At 50.0% G+C, this 24,230-nt stretch overlaps 3 protein-coding genes, 1 long non-coding RNA gene and 1 other non-coding gene across 16 annotated transcripts in view; 4 read left to right on the top strand and 1 right to left on the bottom strand.

The window, feature by feature from the left end:
* DNM2 (dynamin 2) overlaps positions 1 to 3,045 on the top strand; it is an 87,997-nt gene extending 84,952 nt beyond the window's left edge. For 5 of the 8 annotated variants that reach the window (XM_024556795.4, XM_024556797.4, XM_024556791.4 and 2 more), the window contains 2 exons: positions 494 to 745; positions 1,296 to 2,203. In XM_024556795.4, coding sequence (XP_024412563.1) covers positions 494 to 745; positions 1,296 to 1,365 — 322 coding nt within the window. In that variant the 3' untranslated portion in view covers positions 1,366 to 2,203. Of the gene's footprint in view, positions 1 to 493; positions 746 to 1,295; positions 2,204 to 2,664 lie in introns of those variants that run through there. The other 3 variants (XM_045192521.3, XM_045192520.3, XM_024556793.4) reach the window with 2 other exon arrangements.
* Positions 2,798 to 5,850, bottom strand: TMED1 (transmembrane p24 trafficking protein 1). Of its 5 annotated transcripts, none has more exons than XR_006655014.2 (5): positions 5,585 to 5,776; positions 4,817 to 4,914; positions 4,495 to 4,678; positions 3,571 to 3,839; positions 2,798 to 3,013 (listed from the first exon to the last, which is right to left on the bottom strand). XR_006655014.2 is itself a non-coding variant. In XM_045192525.2 (5 exons), exons 1-5 carry the CDS (start codon positions 5,765 to 5,767, stop codon positions 2,816 to 2,818), a joined length of 831 nt encoding a protein of 276 aa, XP_045048460.2. In that variant the 5' UTR covers positions 5,768 to 5,850; the 3' UTR covers positions 2,798 to 2,815. The 5 variants fall into 5 exon arrangements, 3 of the variants coding, with proteins under 3 accessions (XP_045048460.2, XP_045048461.2, XP_024412743.2); XR_006655015.2 differs by having other exon boundaries at positions 3,567 to 3,839; XM_045192525.2 differs by having other exon boundaries at positions 3,672 to 3,839; positions 5,585 to 5,850.
* A 287-nt stretch (positions 5,851 to 6,137) lies between these two features.
* LOC123479403 (uncharacterized) lies at positions 6,138 to 10,597 on the top strand. The gene is made up of 3 exons (XR_006655018.2): positions 6,138 to 6,378; positions 6,804 to 9,777; positions 10,309 to 10,597. It is a non-coding gene; the product is annotated as an uncharacterized lncRNA (long non-coding RNA).
* Positions 10,598 to 11,118: 521 nt separating this feature from the next.
* TRNAI-GAU (transfer RNA isoleucine (anticodon GAU)) lies at positions 11,119 to 11,196 on the top strand. The gene has a single exon. It is a non-coding gene; the product is annotated as a tRNA-Ile (tRNA).
* Positions 11,197 to 11,798: 602 nt separating this feature from the next.
* On the top strand, positions 11,799 to 23,559 carry C9H19orf38 (chromosome 9 C19orf38 homolog). Its single transcript, XM_024556790.3, has 7 exons — positions 11,799 to 12,467; positions 14,187 to 14,498; positions 16,570 to 16,659; positions 17,319 to 17,346; positions 18,019 to 18,062; positions 19,178 to 19,215; positions 22,944 to 23,559. Exons 1-7 carry the CDS (start codon positions 12,437 to 12,439, stop codon positions 23,091 to 23,093), a joined length of 693 nt encoding a protein of 230 aa, XP_024412558.1. The 5' UTR covers positions 11,799 to 12,436; the 3' UTR covers positions 23,094 to 23,559.
* The last annotated feature ends 671 nt before the right edge of the window (positions 23,560 to 24,230 follow it).

Here is a 24,230-nt window from a genome sequence, read left to right on the forward strand (position 1 = left end):
TCAGGGAAATGTCATAGGAGGTTATCAGCCCCACTGAGACCCCAGGGAACCACAGAGTTACTTAGGGAGAGGAAACAGCATCTAGCCTGGGGAGCAGCAGGTGCTCAGGCCCAGGGGTATCCCATGTGGCCCCTGGGGCACAGGCCTGTGGCCTCTGGAGGCATGTGGACTTGATTTGTAGGGCAGAGCTGGGCTCTGGTAGGATTTTCAACTATGGAGGGTGGATTGGAGGAAGCACGGAGGAGACCCAAACAGGGCCAGTGAGAGAGAAATGTCTCTGAAAGTGAGATCAGAGGAAGCAGGAGCCCTTGGCCAAGGACTGGATTTGGGTGGGAGGATGGCTGTCTCTAGCAGGTCTGGGGGGGTGAGCACAGGAGTCCAGTGCACCTGCACTGCCCCTTGCCCAGGCGCTCTTCCACATCTCGCTGGGTGGTAGTTGGTGCCAGCTGGTGCTCCTGACCACGGTTTCCAGCTCACTTTCTTTCTTCCACAGCCCCACTCCGCAGCGCAGACCCTTATCCAGCGTGCATCCCCCAAGCCGGCCCCCAGCAGTGAGGGGTTCCACCCCAGGGCCTCCCCTGATACCTGTGCCGGTGGGGGCAGCAGCTTCTTTCTCAGCGCCTCCCATCCCATCCCGGCCCGGACCCCAGAGCGTGTTTGCCAATAACGACCCCTTCTCGGCCCCGCCCCAGATCCCATCTCGGCCTGCTCGGATTCCACCTGGCATCCCCCCTGGAGTGCCCAGGTAAGGCTGGCCCCTCATTGCCTACCATCTAGTCATTAGCCTGCACCCTGTAGGGGATAGAGTAGTAACCAGCATCTTCATTTGACTGGTGGGGAAACTGAGGCCAAGAGAAGCCAAGTCAACTACCCAAAGTCATGGAGTGGTAGAGTCTGGTGACTCCAAGGCACCAAGCTTGTCCACACAGCTTGGGACCCTCACATGGGGGTTTGGCCTTTGCTTCCTTACTGAGGACACACATCAGTCATGGAGTAACTCTACCCTCCTCTCTCCACCTTGCAGGCCAACCTCTCTTCTCCCCACTTGTACCGTGGGGAACCTGAAGTTCAGGGCTGGTGGGGCACTTGTCCAGGGTCACAGAGCAAGCAAATGACTGCAGGGGTACCAGTGCCTAGGCTTGGCAAACTCCTTCCTGGCATCCTGGCAGCCTTCAGAGCATCTAGCAAAGGGCAGCAACCTGGGAAGGGGTGGTGGGGCTTGGGTCATCACCGTTGCCCTGCTTGCAGCCTCACTGCCATCTCCCCCTCCCTGTCTGTCTTTATTCTCTTTGCAGCAGAAGACCCCCGGCTGCGCCCAGCCGGCCCACCATTATCCGCCCAGCCGAGCCATCTCTGCTCGACTAGGCTGCAGGGGCATTTTCTCGGGGGGTTTCTCGTGCACCCTTGGTGCAGGAGCTTCAGTGGTGTGGGCCCCTCTGCCGCCTCTGGCCCTCCCACCCCCGCGCCAGAACCAGGCTCCCCGACTCTTTCCTAACCCTGGCCCAGTCAGGGGCTGGCCTGGCCCCATCCCCAGCTGGATATAGCACTGAATGAAGGGGCCCTGGAGCCCTAGTGTGGGAGGACCTTGGGTGTTGCACTTTGGGGGATGAGGCGTTGGGCAGCAGAGGAGGGAACTGCATCCTGAGCACCATCTGCAGTGAGGTATCCCAGCTAGTTTGGGGTGGACTCACCCAGGGGCTTATCTGGCCTAGAAAGCCTGAGCAGACCAGGCCTTCTGGAAACTGGGCACCAAGGACACCTATACCCCTGGTCCTTGTTGGGGTGCAAGTGATATATCCACTTCTCAGCAGCAGGAGCTCCTGGTGGCAAGCTAGGAGTGGGTCCAGTGCTGCCTGCCCCACCCAAGTTGTACATACTTTCTTGGCCGTACTAACCACACGGCCCAGCCTTGGCTGCCAGAGGTGCCACTGCCAGGGGTGCCTTTGCCAGGTCCAGAACCCTCAGCTCTGCTGGCCTCGCTCGCTCTCTTCCCTCAGCCCCCTTCCCCTCCTGGGCCAAGCTCTGGGCTGAATGGGTAAGGAGAGTGTGGGGGCCCCTTGGCTCCTACCCAGGCCTCCCACACGGGGTGGGCTCAGGTGGCTGCTCTCCGAGCAAACCTCGCTCACTGCTCGCTCGGTTTGACCACTGTAAGTGCCTGCACTCTGTATCCTATTAATAAACTAAAATAAAGGGAAGACGCTTCTGGTGGCTGCTGTGTGGGCCTTTTGTGTTGGCGTTCAGGCTGAGGACGTGGGCTGCTTGCTTTCCCCCTGGAGGCCTCCAAGTAGGATCCCATCTTTCCCACCATGGGCTTCCCCACACCTCACTCACAGAGGCTCTGCTCTTGTGGGGAGGGTTCATTTCTTCCAGAGGAATCCATGCTCTAGAAGGGGAAGCTTTTACTTTCCTTAACATCTCAGAAGTGGAGGCAACATCCCCCACCACCCCACCTCACTACACCACACAGAGGCCTGGGGCAGGCATCAGAATCACTGAGGGAAGAGGGAGTCCTAGCCCTCCACCCCAAACTGTGCAGTGGTCAGGCTCTGTCTCTACCTTAAAGCCCTGAGCACTTCCCCCAAGTCCCCTCTCAGGGCCCCAGGCCTTCTGGCCCAGCTGGGGACAAAGTTCAACTTTGCTTTCTGATTTTTCTCTTATGCCCAGGCGACCACCTCCGTCGGCTCCCGCCAGACCCTTCTTCTGAGCTTCGTGGGAGATCCCTCCCGCCTGCCTGGCTGCCCTCTTGGGGGCAGGTCTGATCTGGCTTGTGTCCCGGAGCCCCAATCACCAGGCTCTGTGATTTTCTGACCATAATTTATTGGCTCCGGTCCCCAGGCCAGACGGCCCTTTGTTCTGTGAGGCTCCTGTGCAGGCTCTGGCCAGGCCACCCCTCAGAACTGCCTTGGGCCCCTGCAGGGGGAGGAGGGGCTGGTGGTCTCACAGGCTCCGCTCCTGGAATTCTGTTACTGGACCTCACACCTAGCCCCTGCTGGGCCAAGGGGCCGGCTCCTTCCTGTTAATAAAGTGATTGTCCTGGCAAGAACACAGCAGCTGAGTTTCCTTCCCAACTCCTGGCATGAGCAATACCCTCAGCAGCAGCAACAGGGCCCAGGTGGAGCAACAAGGAGGGGAGGGAAGGCATGGGGTCCCATTAGCAGCAAGCTGCCTTCCACCCCCACCTAGCTCATAGGGCCAGTGGGAAAGGGAAAGGGACGCTTGCTTCCTGGGCCCCATCGAGCACCAGGCAATGGTGGTGCAGCCGGAAGGCTCAGGCTAAGGCACATTTACAGTAGGGGACAGAGGTGGGGCCAGGGATCCCAGGGTTGCATCCAAATGTGGCAGTGCCCTCCCTCCACCGTGCACAATTTCCAGGAAAGTACATGCAGGCACTGAGCCACCCTTCTGGATGGTCCAGACCTGCAAGCCAGCCAGTGTTCTGGCCTGAAAGGGAAGACACACGGGGGGGGGGGGGGGGGGGGGGGCCACATTTCACGCCCAGAATGTACAGCCTCTCCTCCCACAGGAACTAAGTTGGTGAAGGGACCCCCACCCCCCTCAAGTCTTACACACATGCACCCTGCTGTCACTCCTTTTCCTGGTTCTTCCTTCAGGGGCAGGGGCTACGTAGGCACAGGGCGCTTATCCTGAAAGAAGCGCTTGAGTGTGCAGACCTGCAGCACAGCCACTAGCAGCAGCACAGCCACGTTGACAGCCGACCAGAAGTTGACCCGTTCCAGGTTGCCCTCCTGCAGGTTGCGGTCACGTGCTTCAAAGGCTCGCAGCAGTGTCAGCATTTGGATGCTGCGCTCCAGACGGGTCCTCATGGTCTCGATAGACTCCTGTGGAACAAGGGAGGAGCAGAGTCAGGCCTCCGTCCTTTGGGGAGCAGAGACCAATCAAATGAGGAAATGGGGTGAGAGTCCATGTTGCAGGGGGAGAGAGAACTGAGAGCACAGACTTTGACCAGGCTGCCTGCCTGAGTCTAAATCCTCATTCTGTCACTCACTGGCTGTGAAAACATGAGCAAATTAATTAACCTCTCCGGGCCTCAATTCCTTCCTCAGAATTGCTGTGAGAACTGAATGCTTAAATAAGTTTAAAGAATGTATTTACTAGTGGATAACAGCACAGTTATTGAAGCCAGACCGCCTGGGTTCAAATATTGGCTCTACCAGTTGCTAGCTGTGTGGCCTTATGACAATTACTTAGCCATCCTGTGCCTCAGTAAAACAGGGGATGATTTGAGCACACTCCTTCATAGGATGGTTATGGAGATGTAATGAGTTATATAAGCCCTTAAAATCAGGGTTTACACCTAGAAATGTGCTATTACTTTTAACTGTGAGCTGCTACTATTAATTTAAGTTGGAGGCACCACTGCTAGGAGAGGCTAGGTCAGGCCAAGGAGGACTCTAGCCAAGGCTGTAGGTCAGGGACACTGTAGCCCAATGCCAATGATCTGGAAGGAGTGGCCCCATCTCAGCTTGGGTGCACCTTGATGTCCTCCATCTTGACATCCAGCATCTCCTCAGGCTCCACGACCTCTGCCCAGCCTTCGACCTCCTCATCATCCTGCAGGCTGTCAAAGATGAGTTCGAAGAACACCAACTTCTCGGAGATTGTGCTGAAGGTGTTGTCAAAGCACAGCTTGTAGTCCCCAGCCTCCGTGGGTTCTATCCTGGGCAGACAGGCAGACACACAGACATGACCCTGAATGGCCGCCAACCGGACTTTGTGAAACAGGGTGGTAACCGGAGGCTGCTGGGGAGGGGCAGGGCTGTAACAGAACCCTAGCAGGCAGCAGGACTGAACTCACGTGTGCACCCCATCTGCCTTGCGGGACTCACTGACCAGCAGCACGCCCCGAGGGCTCTCCAGCGTGAAATCCACATCAAGCCCAGCACCTCCGATCACCTGGGGGGCAGGTAAGAGAAGTTGAAGGGCTAGGGGTAGGCCAAGGCTGGACCACCGCGCAGACCCATACAAACTACTAGGGACCTACCTGAACACAGACACCCACACCTGCAACCGGGTTCTATTCCCACCCGTCCTTCCTTCTCCCACGATCATTGATTACCATGGCTGAGCCCTCACTGATATGCCAGCTTTGGGATTAACTCTTTCGTCTGGTAACTCCCCCGTCGGAAGTCCTTGATCGGCTTTTACCTGGCCCCGTCCCTGACTTGCCACGCCCCAAATGAGACAACCGGTCCAGCCTTTAGCCCAAGACCCCCCAAAATTCTGCAGTTGATCACGCCCTTTCTCGCAGTGCACCCTGGTCACGCCCACCAGCCCAATCCGACACGCCTTTGCCACGCCCACGGGGGAGTCGGGCCCTATGAAGAGCTCTATTTTCCGATGACCCGCCTCCCGGCTGTCTCTAGCCCCGCCTTCGTCCGTTACCCCCCACCCCTTCCGGTCCCACGCGCTGCGCCCGCCCCCTTCGTCTGACTCAGATTCCTCCCCCACGCTCTTTCTCACAGGCTCCTGCCCCTTCCCTCTTTAACGCAAGCCTTGCTGTAGCTGCGAGGCCACGCCCCCTTCTCTTGGCTCCCCTTGCTTCTCAACCCCGGACCCTCTGTACCTGGTATTCGGTCTCGAGGCTTGCGTTGGCAGGAGCAGACTGGTAGAAACATTGCTTCCTCCCCGCAGGCAGCAGGAATGTGAACTCGCCGTCCTGGATCGGTGGGGGTCCTGCTCCTCCCACCCCCACTAACGGCAATAGTAGCCACAGAGCCAAGGCTAGGGCCGCATCGGCCGCCATCATCTAGATCATACTCCGATCTTCTAACGGGTCGCGGCACCTTTAAGGGCTAGCCCTGCCCCTTCTGCTATTTGGCGGAGCTCATTGGCAGCCGCTTCTGCCTGTTTACCTTAACTAGCGGAGTCAGAAGTGAAGGACCCCCTGTGGGTGTAGCTGCCCAAATAGATGCCTGATGTGCCCGAAAACATTCAACCTTTTAAAGACATTTTCATGAAAACCCTCCACATTCAGTCTCAATTGCTGGTGAAGGAAAATGACAAAAAAAAAAAAAGTACCGTTATGGTGTATTCCTCTAAGGCAAATATTAAGACAACTAAAGTAAAGGCGGCCGGGTCCTTCTAAGGCACAGCTCTGCTGGTTTTCCAAGGTGCTGTACTACGACCGTTGGGTTATCCGGTCTGGATGTAGCAAAGCGAAAATAGAGGCTGGGCGTGTCCCTGCACGCGAACCTTAGGACTCGCATATAAAAGGCTCTGCTGGGGTAGGGCGGAGAGTTTTTCATATTAACGGGTGTATCACGTTGTTCCTGGTCTCTCAGCAGAGCCCCAGCTTCCAAGCCTGACTTCTCATTCCCTTTGCGCCATAGAACCATCACTTTATCAGTTTCCTCACTTGTAAGTTGGGGGTGTTGAGAATTGAGGTGAGATGAAGCTTTGGTCCATAGTGAGCTCTCTGTTTTCCTTGCATAGTCACTATAGGGGTGTGGCCCCAACTGGCCACCCAGGGGTCTCAAATTTAGGGGCCAGACGGTATGCAGAATGATTCAACTGGCCCAGGGTAAGAAAAACGCAGCCCCACTGCTTAGAGTCAGCAGAGAAGAGATGAAGAGAGAGTGTGGGCCTGGGAGCCAGGTTGCCTAGTTCAAACCACGCCTGACCCTTTACTTGAGGCAATGGCCCTTCTGATCCTCAATTTCCTCATCTGTAAAATGGGATGATACAAGGCCTACCTCATTGGGGTGTTGTGAAGATGAACTGAGATAATGCTTGTTTGGTGCTTGGCACATCATAGGCCTCATTAAATATCTGTTATGTTCTAGGTGTGTCATCCAACCATTTAACCTCTTCCTCAGTCTGGCTTAGAGGATTTGGAGACGACCTCCCTCTGGGAAGCAGACAGATAAGCAAAGAAGTCATTGGAGAAATGGACTCTGCTTGGTGATTCCGTCTAAACATAAGAAAAACTGTTTAGACGGAAATTTTGAGTCTTTAAAGATAGGCCTGGGAGAGGTTGGCAGATGGTGACAATTACTCTTCAAATACAGCTGGTGGCTGTCAGCGTCTTCCTGCATTTGGAGAACTTGGGGAAGTTACACCACTTTGTAATGTCAAAGTTTATGTATGGTTGTGCTTGGTATTTTGTTTCACTAGTATTTCTATCATTTGGACGCTGCTTGGACATTATGAAGTAGTTGTGAAGAATGAGTGATGTTTTTAATGGATTTTTTTAATGAGTATGTTTATGTAGTAAACATTACTACATAAAATTAACCATTTTACAAAGAATAATTCAGTGGCAATTAGGACATCCAGTATGCTGTGCAACCACCATTTCTACCTACTTCTGAAATATTTTATCAGCCCAAAAGAAAAGGAAACCGTGTACCCATTAAGCAATTATTCCTCATTCCCTCATTCACCCCAGCTTCTGGCAACTGCCAGTCTGCCTATGTGGATTCACAGATTCTGGATTTCTGATGTAAGTGGAATGTGTGACCATTTGGCTGACTTCACTTAGCAAAATGTTTTCAAGGTTCATCATCATAGCGTGTATCAATATTAAATACCTTTTATGGCTGAATTGTATTCCAGTATATGGATTACCACAGTTTGTTATAACCATTCATGTGCTGATGGACATTTGGGTTGTTTCTTTCTTTTGTCTGTTTTGGATAATGCTGCTGTGAACATGTGTGTATGTGAACTTCTCGGTTTTTTTAGTATCCGCTTTCAATTCTTTGGGGATTTACCTAGGAGTGGAATTGCTGGGATCATATGGTAATTCTACATTTAACATTTTTAAGGAACTGCCAAACTGTTGCACAATATCTGCACGATTTAACATTCTCACCAACCATGTATGAGGGTTCTAGTTTCTCCACATCTTCATCAACACATGTTATTTTGTATTTTATTTTTATTATAGCCATCCAATGGGTGTGAAGGTGTATCTCATTGTGGTTTTGATTTACATTTCCATAATGATGTTAAGCGTCTTCTCATGTGCTTGTCGGCCATTTGTATATCTTCTTTAGAGAAATGTCCGTTCAAGTCTTTGCCCATCTCAAAATCAGGTTCTGTGTCTTTCTGTTGTTGAGTTGTAAGAGTTTTTATATATTATGAGAGAAAAAGGAAGAAAAAAATGAAAAACCTCCTACTCTGCAGATCTGTGACGTTTCAATGCTTCCATAGGGCATTTCCAGCTCTGCCTTAGCTTTCGCTTCCTATTTCTGCTGAATAAGAGATCAGCCAGAGGAGAAAGCTTGTCTTCTCAGGTCTTTTCTGAGCATTTGTCCTGCGTTGGGCATGCATGATGCTCTCTAAATTCCTCAGTATATATGGGTACTTTTGAATGCTCTGTTTACCCAAAGAAACTTTTACCCCAGCTTTTCCTCCCAGCTTTAATAATAGCATGTCTGTCATTGTCCCCAGTGGTCATCTTTTGCCCCCAGCAGCTGTGGGTCTTCCTTTGCCTTACATTGTTGACTGCAATCTGAGTCAAATAGGCAAGTACTTATTTCTGGAGTCAGTCTTGCAGATAGCCCCAGACGTGTCAGAACAGACAAACACAAGACTGTGAGAAGGAGGGCTGCTCCCTCAGGAACCAGAGACCAGGGCCCCATACTGAGGACACAGGCTGCTGTCTTCAAGACCTGCCATGTCAGGGAAGGAGATGAAGGAAGGTCACGGAAACACAAGCTTTCCTGCCATGTTCATGTTGCTTTTATTCTGATTGTGCTTTTGCTTGGTTGGCATAAACCTTTTCCAGGGTTTGTATAAAGTTGATTCTGACTGTCTTTGCTCAATTCGTCAATGTTTCTATGGAAGGACAGGCCCTTGGAGCTACTAATCCTTCCACTTTCTCTGACATCTGAGGCCTGAATGGTTGATTCTTATTTCTTTCATTTAAACAAAAACTTCCCCTTCCCCATTATTCAACAAATATTTACTGAGTATCTGACACTATGAATAAAGCAGGCCCTGTCTATATCCTTGTGGAGCTGTCTTCCTAGTGTTGCTCCACTAAGATGGTCTTAGGTAGTCATAGGCACTAAGAAGTAAATGCTAGGTGGTAGGCGGGTGGCTCATTTAGCCTGGGTGGAGTCAGGGAAGGCTTTCCTGAAGAGGTGGCATTGCAACTCATCCTTGAAGAAGAGAGAGGAGACAAACAGAACAGTGCCCTGAGGTCAGAAGGTGCTCAAAGGGTTCAAGGGGCAGAAAGGAGGTGAAGGGAATAATGGGAGTGAGCGAAGTAACCAGAGAACAGATGGGAGTAGTCAGCACAGGTCACAGTATGAAGGACCCCTCTTCCCTTTGTAGTATTGCCCTGGAATCTTAGCCTGGGTTTCTTACAACCATGGGGGGCTGGCAGCCTGACTTCCAAAAGATTCTAAGTGTGTGCTGGGCAATCTTTGTGTGCTCCCCACCAGAGTGGTTTTTCACCCTTCCCTGCACCACTCTGTGCCGTGGAAGGCCGGCCTCAGTACCCTGGATCAACCTGGCTGCTTGGGTTCAGCTCTGGCAGGAGATCTGAGGCCTGGAGGAGAGGAAGATCTAGGTATATATCCCCTGGCTCCCACCATGTTGGTCTGTATCTCTCTACCAAAGTCTGGAACTTCATCTCTCTCCAAATTCCAGGACCACTTCCTCCCCAGCAACTTCAGGCCTAGGCCAGTAACAGCCCCCCTAACCCAGGAGGCACCATCCCTTGTTGATTTCCCTCCATCATGTCTGTGACTCCTCAGTTGTGCCTCTTAAGGACAACATCTGTGTGACACTTGGTGACTAATACAGGTATGTGTTGCTGTTTTTCTGAACTCAATTCCAGGTTATAAATTCCTACATCATACTAAACGCTTCCAGAATGAAGTCCTTACACACATATAATTCCCTCTACCTCGCATGCCCTTCCTCTGTCTCCTCCTCAGGCTTTTAGAGTCAGATACAGTCAAACCTCGGTTCTCGACCATCTTGGTTCTCGAACAGTTTGGGGTTTGACCAAGTTTTTGGACAAAAAAGTCTTGGTTGTCTAACAAAACCTAAGGTTTGGATTCTCTACCTGACAACCTTTCCATGCTGATACCAGGATGATCATCAGTAAGGCGTCTCTCAGGCAACAAACAAGGAGATTTGGTTTTTGAACAAATTGCTTCTCTAATAGATTTCTGGAACAAATTAACTTCGAGGACCGAGGTTCCCCTGTATCTGGAAGGAATCTCTCAATTCTGTCTCCTACACATCAAAGCCAAGAATCTCTCAACTCTCTCTTTTATACACACGATAGAAACACAAAAATAGACTGAATGAATATTTTTTGGCTTTCAGATCAGACAATCCAGAAATATTTATGGTTCATTGTATACCAAGCACTGTGATAGGCATTGGGAACCCGCAGGAGACACGAAGGACCCCAGCCCTGCACCTCTGGAGGAAAAGAGCTGGATGAATTCACGCAAGTTCTGTGGACCACCTTGACCTAATCTAATTGACACTTACGGAATATTATACCAAACAACAGCAGAGTGTTGTTTCTATATTTTAAGGTCCAACAGAATGTGGATCAAGATATACTGGGCTATTAAAAAAATCAATAAATTTCAAAGGATTGAAATTACATGGAGTATATTGTCTGACCACAAAGGAATTAAATTAAAAATCACTAACAATGGGTTATCAAAAAAAGCCCAAATATTTATAAATTAAACAATACCTAAATAAACTATAACTCATAGAAAGAATTCACAAAGGAAATAAGATAATATTTTAACAATGATAATGAGATGTAGTTAAAGTAGTGCTTAAAGTAAAATGTATAGCTTTAAATGCTTATATTAGAAGATAAACATTGAAAATCAGTGATCTAAGCTTCCATCTTAAGAAGCGAATAAAAGAGCCAATTAGATACAAGGTAAATAGAAGAAATAAAAAATACAGATAAGACCAAAAAACAAAGAAATAGAAAACAGAAAAGAGAGAAAAACAACGAAGTCAAAAGTTGGTACTTTGAAAAGATGAATAAAAGTGAATAATTCCTAGCAAGACTAATCAAGGAGAAAAAAAACCCCCACAATTTACATTACTAAAGGGAGACATCATCACCATAGACCCTACAAACATTAAAAGGAAAACAAGAAGACCCTGGCCAGGTAGCTCAGTTGGTTAGAGCATTGGCCCGATATGCCAAGGTTGTGGGTTCGATCCCCACTTAGGAAACATACAAGAGTCAACAAATGCATGCATGCATAAAGTGGACCAACAAATCTCCCCCTCCCGCCTTTTTCTAATAGTAATTTAATTAGTTAACTAAAATGGGAAAATGATAAGAAAATATTAACAATTCTACATCAATAAGTTCTTCAACTTAGATGAAAGGGACAAATTCCTTGGTAACAACAAGCACGCTAATTGAAATAAAACTACTAGACAGTATGGAAGAATTCAACAAGGGGATTTTTCTAAGTCTAGAGGGGTCTGGAAAAGATTTCCCAGAAGTAATATTTAAGCAGAGACCTGAGGGAGTGGGATTTGACCAAGGTGATAGAATTGTGTCCCAGGCACAGTATGGGACAGAGCATGTGCAAAGGCCCTGAGGTTAGAATGAAGTTTGTGTGTCCCAAGAAAAAGTCTACTCTAGTGACCCTTTCTGCTGTTTGATGAACACATACTTATGTCCTTCCTGGGTGTAAAGCTCCAGGTGGACTTGCTTGATTTGAACAGAAAACTTTGGGGACCAAAGCGAACCCAAAAGTCAAACAAATCTTTGGGCTGGAAATAGAAGGCAACTTATCTCGCAAAGTATATCATTGCCTCAGCTCTGGAGCAAGGGTTTCACCTGGCTGGTGAAGCTCCTAAGGCTTTTCTTCTCTGTGGCTTCACATTAAAATGCTGATACCCACTTGGCACTGTGCTTCATACTATGAGTTCTTGGGCTCTTCTGTCTTCTCTTAGCCCCATTACAGAGCAGGGAGTTGAGGCTTCAAAAAAGGACTATGTCTTGCCTGAGGTCACAAAGGCCAAGCCCTAACCCCCACGCCCTACCACTTGACATGTATATCAATGTTGGAACCATTTGGGGTGTGGTGTATGTCTTGGGCATAGGTTTCCCAAACAGCCCACAGTCCTCGCCCTTCCTCATGCCCAGGAGGCCTTTCAGGGGAGGAAAATAAATACACCCTGACCATTTCACTTTTTTGTCCCTCCCATCTGCAGAACCACGGCCACCAAAGCACAGAGAGGTGCCAAGTTCTGATGGGCGCCAATAGAAGGGTGGAGGGAGAGGAGAGTCTCTTTCAGAGTACCCGAATATGTGTGCAACTTCCTGCCAGTGAGGAAACACTGGGCTAAAATCAGCCCAGCTTCTCCTTTCCCTGCTCTGGTCTCACAGGAGCAGCTGGGGTGAGCCGTGGGCCACGCTGGCCTCAGCCAGATTGTCCGGCCAAACGCTGGCGAAGCAATGCCCTGGACTGTCCTGCTCTTTGCAGCTGGTGAGCCTGACACCCCTGCACCACCCCCAACCACTCCCCCATGCCCACCCACCTAGCCTCTGCTCTGGGGCCAGGAGCTGAGGCCCCCGGGCTGCTCTCCCCAGGTGCTAAAAGAGGCTGAGCTCTGATAGATTTGCCTCAGAGCCTTGGGAATGTCCCAGGAGAATGTCTTTCTTTTATTGTGCTCCTCTTTACCCTCACATTATGGATATAGAAATGCCACCCCACTAAAGACAGCAGTGCCCACACCCCATGACTCAGCCCGCTTGGCCTCTGAGGCTCGCACCTCCAGGGCCAGAGCAGCAGACCTGCTGGGGGACAAGGAAGGGCTCGCGTGGACCCCACCTGAGCCAGACACACACTGTGCTCAGGGGGCTGGGGGCAGCTGGGGAGAAAATGGCCCCTCCTGTAGGAAACTGAACCCCAAAATCTACATTCCTCAGCACAGCCTGAGAAGCAGGAACCTCTCAGCCCTCCCTTCCTCCCACTCTCCCTCTCCCTCATCCCCTCCAACCTCCCTAGCCTCCTTGAATATCCCACACCCCTCCCAGCCTCCCAGCCTTTGCCCAAGCTGCTCCCTCTGCCTGAAATGCTTTCCTTCAGCTCCCCTTGTGTCACTCCTTCAGGGAAGCCTCTGTGGCCGCCCCAGCTAGTGCAGCCTTCTCATTACTCTGATGTGCTGCACGGCGCCTCTTGTCTCCTTGAGAACACCAGCTCCCTGAGTCAGGCTTGTCTCTCTGTGTTTCATTCGCTGCTCTGTCCCCAGCACCTAAAACAGGGCCTGGCACATAGTCGTTACTGTTGATTGAAGTAATGAGAATGTAATTGTGTTGCTGTATAATAACTACTGCAACTATTTTAAAAAATGACTCAGCCCTGGCTGGGTAGCTCAGTTGGTTAGAGCATCCCACTAATATTCCAAGGCTGCAGGTTCCATCCTCGGTCAGGGCACATACAAGAATCAACCAATGAATGTAGAAATAAGTGGGACAACAGATTGATGTTTTTCTCTGTTTCTCTCCCTTCACCTCTCTTTAAAATCAATAAGTAAATTTATGCCCCGGCTAGTGTGGCTCAGTGGATTGAGTGTCAGCCTGCAAACCAAAAGGTCACTGGTTTGATTCCTGGTCAGGGCACATGCCTGGGTTGCGGGCCAGGTCCCCAGTTGGGGTCCTTGAGAGGCAACTGATCCATGTTTTTCTCACACATCGATGTTCCCCTCTCTCCCTCCATTCCCCTCTCTCTAAAAATAAATAAAGTCTTAAAAATTAAAAATAAAATCAGTAAGTACATTTATGAGGGTCTCAAATGCAGTGACCCTCACCAGGTGCTAGGCACTGGATTCCCTCAACACTGCAGTGGGGTAGGGATGACTAGCCTCACGTTGTACATAAAAATCAAAGCCACAGAAGTTATATCAACCAGTTTGAATCTATCTTGATTTGAGTGCCTTCTAGAATATGTAAAAAGTAGTCAATAAATGTATCTTCCATGCTACATGTATAATAATAACTTCTATAATTGTATATATGCCCTTGATGTATTTTCCCCTTGAAATTATCAACTGTGTGTTTGACAAGTGAAGAAAATAAATCTGTAATCAGTTGGAACTACCAACAAGGGCCTGCAAGGGTGAGTCACTTGCCCAAAGACACACAGCCAGGCCGGCCCCTGCTCTAACCCCCACTGACTTAAGACCTCCCTTATTCTGCATCATAGGCTCCATGGCGATACCAGCACCATCCATTCTGCTGGTGCCCCCACACCCCAGCAGTCACGAGGACCCCATCTACATTGAGTGCATGGCCCCAGTGGGCTTCCCAGGCGCCAACTTCACGCTGTACCAAGGGGAGATGGTGGCCCAACTCCTGCAGGCCCCTGCAAACCAGCTCGGTGTCATCTTCAACCTGAGTGGTGGCAGCTGGGAGGCTGCAGGGGGGACGACGTTTCATTGCCAGTACGGCGTGCTCGGCGAGCACAGGCTACCACAGCTGTCAGACCTCAGTGAGCCTGTGCACGTCTCCTTCCCAGGTAAGGCCCTCTCATTGGCCCTCATCAGCCTGTGGCTCCATTTTCTCCCTACTGAGGCTTTCCATGTGCTGTTCCCTCCGCTTGGCAGTCATCATAGGACAAACCAGGCTTCTGACTCTCCAGGACTTACCTTCCCATGTTTAATCCTCTCAGTCACCCCGAGCCATGGGTATCATGAGTCTCCCCATTTTATAGATAAGGAAACCAAGGCGTAAAAGATGAAGGGACTTGCCCAAGTCACACAGCCAGCAGGAAGCAGAGCTGGGCTTCCACTGGCTTCCAAAGCCCAGGCCTTGACCGGCCCATGCTGCCGCCTCCCTCCGCTCCTGGCCACAGAACATTTGAGAGCACCCGCTGTGCACCAGGCACTGTCTTTAGCAGTGCAGTTTCAGCAGTCACTGAAACAATGTCCCTGCCCTCCTGCAGCTGACATTCTGGTGGAATAGTGACAGACAATAAACAATGAGTCTAATAATTATTGGATCTGCCAGCAGGGGGCAGGTAAAATGCCGAGGACGAAATATAGCCTCGTGAAGGGTGTCACTTTAAATACAGAGAAGAGTGGCCAGGGAACGCCTCTCTGAGGAGGCGATGTTTGGGAAAAGACCTGAATAATAAAGAGCCGGCCATGTGAATGTCTGGGGTAGGAGGTTGAAGGTAGAAGGAGTAGGCTGTGCAAAGGACCGGAAGCTGGTGTATACTTAGTATGTTTGAGCAACATGGAGGCATCCTTGATTGAAGCCTAGTGAACAAGGAGGGAAGTGGGGAGAGTTGAGGGCAAGGAGGTGGTAAAAAGGATCCTGCAGGGCCTTGTGTCTGCAGCAAGGATCCTGGTCTTTTGGACAAGTGGGACTTTTGGACCAAGGGTTGCTGGTCTATCCAGGACATGGGTGGGTGTAGGCTCTGTATCAGGAGTGGGAGGGAGGGACGGAGGAGCCTCCAGGTGAAGCCTCTGTGGCAACATTAATCAGAACTTTCCAGGGGCAAAGAGAACTTTGTTGCCCGCAGAGGCTCATACGTTTTTATGACAGAACAGTCTCTGTGTCCTTCCTGGCCTCAAGTTCCACTATCAAAGGCCCCCTTCTCTCACCTTGGTCCTGTGGTCTCAGAGTGAGGATGTGACAACCACCCCCACCACCCTGCCCAGCCCCAGATGAATGAATGAACAAGGCTAATACTGTGAGAGCACTAAGTGTGTGTCTGTCCTTCCCACTCCTGGCTTAGCTCCTGTCCTCCACTGGGGTCAGAGCATCTGCTCTCGGCTCCCCCAAGAGACCCTTTTCTCTCCTGGGAGGTGCAGCCAAATCCTTTGCAGAGAAAACTCTGGAGCTGGGGCTTCATGCTCCTGTGGCTGAGCTCTGTGTGGGGCCTCAGGACTCACTGTGTGGCTGAGGGTGGATGTCCCCTGATCCCCTCATACCCATGCTGAAGCCAGCAGGACTACAAGTTTGAAACTTACTTCAGGTTACAAGTAACTAAAACTTGACTGAAACTGGTCTCAATCACAAAAGGGGATTTATTGGATCCTGGTGACCCAAGGGGTCAGAAATCATTTGCTACCTTTCAGTTCAGCTTTCTTCTGTGTCTTATTCTCAGGCAAGCCTTCCCTTCGTGGTGGCAAAACTGTGCCCAGCAGCTCCAGATGTATATCCCACCAGATAGATAGATAGATAGATAGATAGATAGATAGATAGATAGATCGATCGATCTAGATCTAGATCAAGATATGTATCCCAACCAGTAAACCTCTCCTCCTAGCGGCCTATCCAGCCTCAGAATTAGCTCTCATTGGCTCAACTTGAGTCACATGCCCATCTTCGAACCAATCACAATGGCCAGGGGTGCGAACATGTTAATTGGCTAGATACAAGATTTGCGGGATCCCTAGGGTCCAGCTATACTCAAGCCACATAGTGTGGGGGTTATGGCGCAGGAGGGGGTGGGCCAGGGTTGGGGGGGACGGGGCTGGCTCCGCCAAGATAACTGAGAGGAATGACAGTTGTCCTACCTCCTCCCTGTGCCTCTACAACTCCGTGACCTGCCCATTCTCTCTTTTTCCATTTTTCTCTAGTGCCCCCTTGGATTCTGGCACTCTCCTTGAGCCTGGCCGGAGCCCTCCTCCTTGCTGGGCTGGTGGCTGTCGCTGTGGTGATCAGGAAAGGTAACAGCAGGCGGAGAGAGCAAGCGTGGCCCACGGGCTGCCAGAGTGCCATCCCTGGAGCGTATAAATGCACTTCCACTCACACCCGTTTTTTATAGCCCAGGAATGGGGAGACCTAACTCCAAAACTTAGCAGTGAAGAACCTTCCAGCAGTATGGGGATGGTGGTGGGCAGGGGGGACATATATTTTTTTTATTGTGGTCAAATATACAAAACACAAAATTTACAATTTTAGCCCTTTTTAAGTGTCCAGTTCAGCGGCGTGAAGCATATTCACATTATCGTGCAGCTGTGACCTCCACCCATCTGCAGGGTTCTTTCATCTCAGGCTGAAACTCTGTCCCCATTAAACATAATTTCCCACTCCCCTCCACCCAACCCCAGGCACCCACTGAAATTAACATTTTTTTCTGTAAGCAATTTTACATGCTTGTACCTTGTTTGAAGTTTTTACCACATTACTCACATTACTCATGTACTTGGGGAAAATAAATGTTTGCAGTAGTTCTCCTGTAGAATGGCAGATCGCCCAAGGGAGAAGGCAAAGGCCGAGCCACAAATGAGGGCGGCTTTTGGCTCTTTGGTTTTTAGAAATTTGCAAACAGGATGCACCCAGGACCAATATCTAACAAATGCTTATTTGTTTTTTTGTTCCTCAGTTAAAGTAAAAAAATTGCAGAAGAAAAGGTGAGACCATCTCTGGAGATCCTCAGAGGGGGATTTGGGGGAAAGAGAAATTCAGTCTCAGGGTAGGAGTTCCTGATGGGTGTTAGGGACTCTGAGAGTTGGCCAGGTTCTGGGATGAGAAGGGCACTTCCCTGGCTGTGTGGAAGCTGCATTGCAGACAGACCCTCTGATGGGTGGATGTGCGGGGCACTGTGCTAGGAGGCTCTGAAGCTGGAGATCCTGTTATCCTCACAGCAGCCCTGAAAGCAGGCACCATAAATAGCCCCATTTTACAGACAAGGAGACTGAGGCATGGAGAGAAATGGCCGAGCCTTCCACATATCCTTTTACTGCCAGCCGCCAAAAAATGGTCTAATCACTCTAGAAATCCACCATGGGGAAAGGCAAGGGTCATCCCCCAGGGGTTGTGCAGTGCCCCACCTGATGCCAGGGTGTCCCAACTGGCTCCAGCCTTGGTTTCTCCCCTCTAAGAGCGGGGTGGACACCCTGTTGCCTAGTGGCAGAGAGCTAGCAGCAGCCCTGGAATCAGATCCTCACTTTATCTGGCTTGTGGGGCTCTTAGAATTTCCATCTGAGAGGATTCAGGGTGGGTGGCAAACTAGGGTCAGGTTTGGGGCCTGGAAAAAGCCTCCTGCCTGAGATGGCATTACTCTCTTCCCAATCCCTTTACAGAGAGCAAGAATCTTGCTGGGCCCAGATTAACTTCACCACCACAGGTTTGTGCCTCTTCCTTGATCCTGTCCCTCCCTCGGCGACCAGGTGGGGTCCTCTGCCTCAAAACACCATAGGCCTCACTACTCACTACGGGACCTCTTCTGGGGCTGATCACTTCCCTTAAGGGCAAGAATATACCCCCCCTTTCCAACTCCCCTCCACCCCAGGTTTCACCTCTCACCTCTCCTTGCCCCATCCTTGGGCCTTTCATGCACTCAGCCCTCTGCCTAGAGTACTGTTCTTTCTTCTGGTCTCAGTCTGAAGGTCACTTCCTCCAGGAAGTCTTCCTTGACTCCCTAGACAGGGTCTGTGCTTTCTACCTACATGCTCCCAATAGGCATCTTGTCATCCTTCTTACGCCTTGGTAGAAACACAATCAAGTAATCATTGCCTGCTGGGTATGTAATATTTGCCTCCACCACTGGGCAGTCAATTCCATGGGGGGCGCACTGCCTCTGCCTCGTCTGCTTGAGCACCCCGCTGCTTTCACAGTACCTCACCATCCTCAAATGGAGCTCCACTTGTCCAAACGTGTCATTCTGCCGGCTTCCACCAGGGGGCGAGGGGCAGCAGCCAGTACGCGATGTGCGATGTTCAGGAAGCGGCCTCAAACCGAGAAATTCCCTTCTACTTTTTTCACTGTCCCACACATTTGTTGAGCATCTACTTTGGGATGATATCTGCGCGGCTCCCTCGAAGAGCAAGATAAAGATGTTGTCTGCCCACAAGCTCACACTCCAGTGGGGAAATAGGCGGTGTTGGCCGAGACCTGTCTGGGGCTCTTAGGGTGGTTCCCTCAAAGAAGTGATGTTTAAGTACCTGGAGGAGACGCTTAGGAAGAGCCTAGGGAGGTGAAGGAGCTAAGAGGTGTTTTCAAAAGCGGGAGTTGAGATGAGGCACCCTTTTTCCGGAAGGCAGCGAGAGGCTGCTGAAGAAGGGCTGGGAGTAGAAGAGGGGGACATGGTACAATTTGCAGCTGTGAACGGTTCACCCTGCAGGCGGGCTGGAGGGAGGAAAGAGGGTGCCAGGGGATGGCCAGGGTTGGCATTGGGCCTGTGGGCTTGGGGGCAGGGAATTTAAACTGGCCCCAGTCCTGATTTTCCTCTCTCTCTTCCAGACATGTCCTTTGATAATTCCCTGTTTGCCATCTCAACGGTAAGTCCTTTCATTTCTTGGTCCCAGTTTTTTGCCTATCTCTAGGAAAGGTGGGACCACCACCAGGCTGGGTTGACCTGTTGTCAGGGTGGGAGGGAAAAGCCCAGAATCCTGAGCAGGGATTTGTTTGTGAGCTGAGAGTTGGCTGTGAGACTTCCTGGGGGATTGGAGGCGGCCACAGCCAGGCCACTGTGTGGCAATGGGCAGTTCCCAGGGGTGCTTGCTGTTGGGGTCAGCACTGTCTTTGCATTCAGTCTGGCCAACTCCCCAGAATGGTGAGAGAGGGAATTCAGGGAGACCTGGTGGCATTTGGGGGCTCATGGAGCTTTGTGAGAGTCTGATGTACAGTGTAGGCCCTCCAGGTATAAAGAAAAGCCTACTTTGGGTTCATTTTCTGGGATTTCAGCTTAAATGTCCCCGTTGTACGTTTTCCCTTTTAGTGGGGAGGGTCTCACTGCAGCCCCCTCCATTGAGGGGTGTTGCTCCCTCAGATCATACCTGTTTGGGCTGGGATTTGAGCCCCTCTGCACAACTGCATCTTGAGGTGGCCTTGGTGTTTGTACTTTATTACTTAAATTTTTTTTTTTTTACTAAATTAGAGATGTCTGAGCCAGGGACACCATGAATCAAGAAAACATTCAGCTGCTCCTCTTCATACAGAGAGGAGCACAGGTCTGGGGTGAAGGTGGCCCCACTCGAGTTGGCCTCAGAGTTCCCATTTGGACAAGCAGACACTGTGGGACTGCTGCTGGCACCTGGGCAGAGTCGTCTGCTTAAGGCACCATGATGGGGAGTGGGGTGAGGGCATCTGGTCAAGAACAGGATGAGGCCCTCACTCCCTCAGAACTTCTTAATTCTATGGGGAGACAGAGATAATGCCACAGAGGCCAGGACTGACCAGGAAACTCACTTCTCACATAGGTAGGAGATCCAAGGGGTCTCCGAGATGGGTGACAAGCAGGAGCAGGAGGTAGCTGTGGAAGACTGATGCAAGCTTGGGGACACGTTCATGACACAGCACATATAACTGGGGTAGAGCGGAGTGAGTTGACAGGCCATGTGGATAGCTTTGACTTGTACCCTAAGTGAGGTGGGAGCCATGAAGGTTTCAGAGCAGAGAAGGGACATAACCAGATTCAGGTGCTCACAGGCTATGGGGATGACAGACTTGGAGGGCGTGGATGGATTGGTCCAGGCACACAAAGTGGTTTGGTCCAGCTTGTTGGCAGCAGAGGTGGAAGAAGCGAACAGATGCAGGTCAGGTAGATTCAGGTAGATGGGAAACATGGCATTGAGTTTTGACTGGATGAGCAGGCTGAAGGAGGAGGAGGTGTGGGGGAGTCTTGGGGAGGGACAGCTTAAAGGGACAAGGGACGGGCCACCTCCTTTGGTTATGCCCAAGAGCAGATGGAGATGTGAGTCTGGAATTCCAGAGAGAGGAGTAGGGAAGTTTAAACTTGTCCCCAGTCACTGGTGTACAAATAGTGGCAAGGAAGGGGCTTAGTGTCGGGCTGTTCAGCCTTCTGAGGTCTCTGCTCCCAGAACAAATCCTGAGTTGTTAAGAAAATGCTGACAGGCAGGGCAAGTTCTAAAACTTTCCATGAGAAACTACAGGCTCAAGGCACCAATCTGGTGATTTTTCCTTTTTCCATTTTAAAGAAGGCGTTTAAAATGAAACAGTGGAAAACAGAACAACTTATTTCTTAGTATCTTAGACCTGGTGACTATATATTTTTTTATTTTTTGCTATATATATATTTTAAAATATTTTATTCTTCTTTCTTTTTTTTTTTAGACAGAGGGGAAGGGAGGGAGAAAGAGAGGGAGAGAAACATCAATGTGTGGTTGCCTCTTGCATGCACCCCACTGGGGACCTGGCCCTCAACCCAGGCATGTGCTCTGACTGGAATTGAACCGGGTTCCCTTTGGTTTGCATGCTGGTGCTCAATCCACTGAGCCACACCAGCCAGGGCTGCTATATATATTTTTTAATTATATTAAAAACATTTTAAATATGAAATACATACATATGCCAAAATTATACATACAGTACTTTTTTTTAAATCACATAACTGTTCTCCACCCATTGGTCTCCCTCTATACACACACAGAAGTAACCACTGACCACTGTTAGGAGCTTCTTGCAAAATGCAAGCAAAGGTGAAAATGGCAAATCTATATCCTCTCCCTTTTAAACTCAAATGATAACATGATATTTACATGATAAATGATAACATGTTATGTATGGTGCTTTTGTTCCTTAAGAGTAAATTCTATTGATCTTTTCTAGTTTCCTTTTTTATAAATTGTGGTAAAATATACGTAACATATATAACATTTTGACCATTTAAAAAAATGTATTGATTTTAGGGAGAGGAAGGTAGAGAGGAGCATCGATTTGTAGTTCCACTTATTTATGTAATCATCAGTTGATTCTTGTATGTGCCCTGACTAGGGATGAAACCTGCAACCTTGGCCCATTGGGATGTCACTCTAACCAATGAGCAGTCTGTCCAGGGCCTCATTGTAACCATTTTTCAGTGTGCAGTTCTGTGGCATTAAGTACATTCACATTATGCAACTGTCACAACCACCCATTTGCAGACTTTGTCTTGGAAAGCTGAGACTCTGTTCCCACTATGCACTAACTCCTCAGTCTTACCTCTCCCCTCAGCCCTTGGCAACTACCCTTCTATTTTATGTCTCTGTGAATTTCCCTTTTTTGGACCCCTCATCCTTTCTGTGTCTGGCTTATTTCACTCAGCATAATGTTTTCAAGGTTCATTCGTATTCTAACTTGTGTCAGTTTCCTTCCTTTGTAAGGCTGAATAATATTCCATTGTATGTGTACACCACATTTTGTTTATCCAGTCACCCACTGATGGACATTTGGGCTGCTTCCACTTTTTGGCTATTGTGAATAATGCTGCAGTGAACATGGGCGTGCAAGTATCTGTTTGAGTCCCTGCTTTCAATTCTAGTTTCTTTTTGAAGCATTAGAAAGCTGTGCTGTTGGCTGAAATGAAAATGAAGCAGCTGCCCATGCTCTCAGTTTGTACTGTATTATTACACTGAGGGTCTGATATTTACTTTGTAACATCACATAAAGTGAGGTTGACTTTTTTTTTTCTCAGTGTAAACAACGAGACTAGAGCTGGTTATGAGCCTTACTGGGGTCACCGAACTAGGGAGGAACAAGACTGGGAGTGGAACCCCAGCCTGCTCTCACCTGCCAGGCTTCAGTTTTAGCGAATTCATCTCTTCATGACCAGCATTTCGAGCAGGAGCCTTCAAGGCAGAGGAGAGGGTAGACTTTTGAGGAAGTCCAGAGTGGAAGGGGAGGAGATAATTGTAATAACTTTGTTCACTGAACACTTACAATATGATGCATCAGGTGCTTTAATTCCTTTATGCTTCATAGCAACCCCAGGAGGAGGGTATTAGTGCTCTCTCCATTGTGCAATAGGGGAAACTGAGCACTGAGGAATTAAGTCATTCAACTGAGGTCACACCACTAGGATGTACTGGAGCTGGGATCTGAACTCAGGCTTCTTGGTCCCCTATTCAGCAAAGAGGAAGGCAGGAGGACAGAAGATAGATCAGGGCTCTGAAGCTGTGGGATACATGTGTGGGGGGTAGATGAGACCTGATGGATTAGGGAGTCTCAGAACAACGGGAAACCCAGAAACAACAAATCACTCAGTTCTATTTTTCTTCCATGGACAAAGAAAATGACTTCAGAAGGAGACACAGTCACCCTGGATGCTTACTCAGGCTCTGCTGCGACCCCTGAAGACTGCGGTCCCCGGAAGAGGCCCACCTCCACATCATCCTCACCTGAGCCCCCTGAATTCAGCACCTTCCGGGCCTGCCAGTGAGGCTAAGGATTGCAGTCCCTCTCTATGTACTCTGCCCCCATCTCTCACTTGATCTGGCCAGGCCACGTGGGGCCGGAGTCCCTTCAGGTAGTTTGGAGGGCTCTGGCTGCTGCTTTCTCAGGGAACTGAACAGGATGTCTGGCCTTGGGACCTTCCTCACAGAGGAGCAGGAGTAGAAGAGTGGGAGCAGGCATTGGCCTGGAGGCTGGACAGAAAGCAGAAAAATCTCTCTTTGGATTCTCAGCTTCAAAGACCACCAGGGAAGTAGTTAGGACCCCTTCTGGTCCCCAGCTGGGCCATAGGCCATAAGAGGTCTGAGCTCTCTGTAAACCCCTCCGGTTTCCTCATCTTTTGCCACACCTGACTTGGACAACCCAACTGGGTTTTTGGAGCATAGGGTATGCCCAGGTATGTTCTGTGTGTCTGCCTTGCTGGTATGCCTAAATTATTAATTATAGCACGTGCTGAGCTGATCCTAAGGCCTCTATGGAGTGTAATCTTTCAAGACCCAGACTTCTGGGTTCCAATCACTGGATGCCTGGTGGGTGGGGGGAGTACCCCTCAACTGCACGCAGACAAGGGTGGTTAACATAAAAGCCCATAAAGGTGTGGGGAGGGGACAGTGCCACAGGGAGTCTCTGGTGAAGTCCTGGCATTGTTGGGTATAGGAGGTAGAATGATGGGGGAAGGGAGAAGAGGAATATTGGGGAGAATGAATAGTAAATGAGGAGATCCAGGGAACGATGGGAGCTGCGGAAGATGGGAAAAGGCCGCAAGCCTCTTTGAGTTCCCCAAAAGGGGCCCTGGAGCAGTGGAAGGGGGAACTTGGAGGGAAGATGAGTGTGTGTATGTGTGTGTGTGAGAGAGAGAGAGAGAGAGAAAAGGCGCACTTGGCCTTGCCCTGCTGGACTCAACTAGCCAGCCATCATTGGAGGAAGGCAGAATAACTAGGGGCTAAGGAGGGGTCCAGAAGGAGAGGTCCAAGAATTTTTTGTGGGAGGAGATAGTGAAAGTCTGAGGATGGAGGCGGGGAATGCTGTGGGGACAGGAGTGGAGATGATGGGGAAGAGAGATGACGGGGAAGAGAGAGGGAATGCTTGAATGCTGTGGGTTCCCACGGGGTTCAGGTAGTGTGTA

The sequence above is a fragment of the Desmodus rotundus genome, chromosome 9 (assembly GCF_022682495.2).
Source record: "Desmodus rotundus isolate HL8 chromosome 9, HLdesRot8A.1, whole genome shotgun sequence".
Taxonomy (NCBI): Eukaryota; Metazoa; Chordata; class Mammalia; order Chiroptera; family Phyllostomidae; genus Desmodus; species Desmodus rotundus.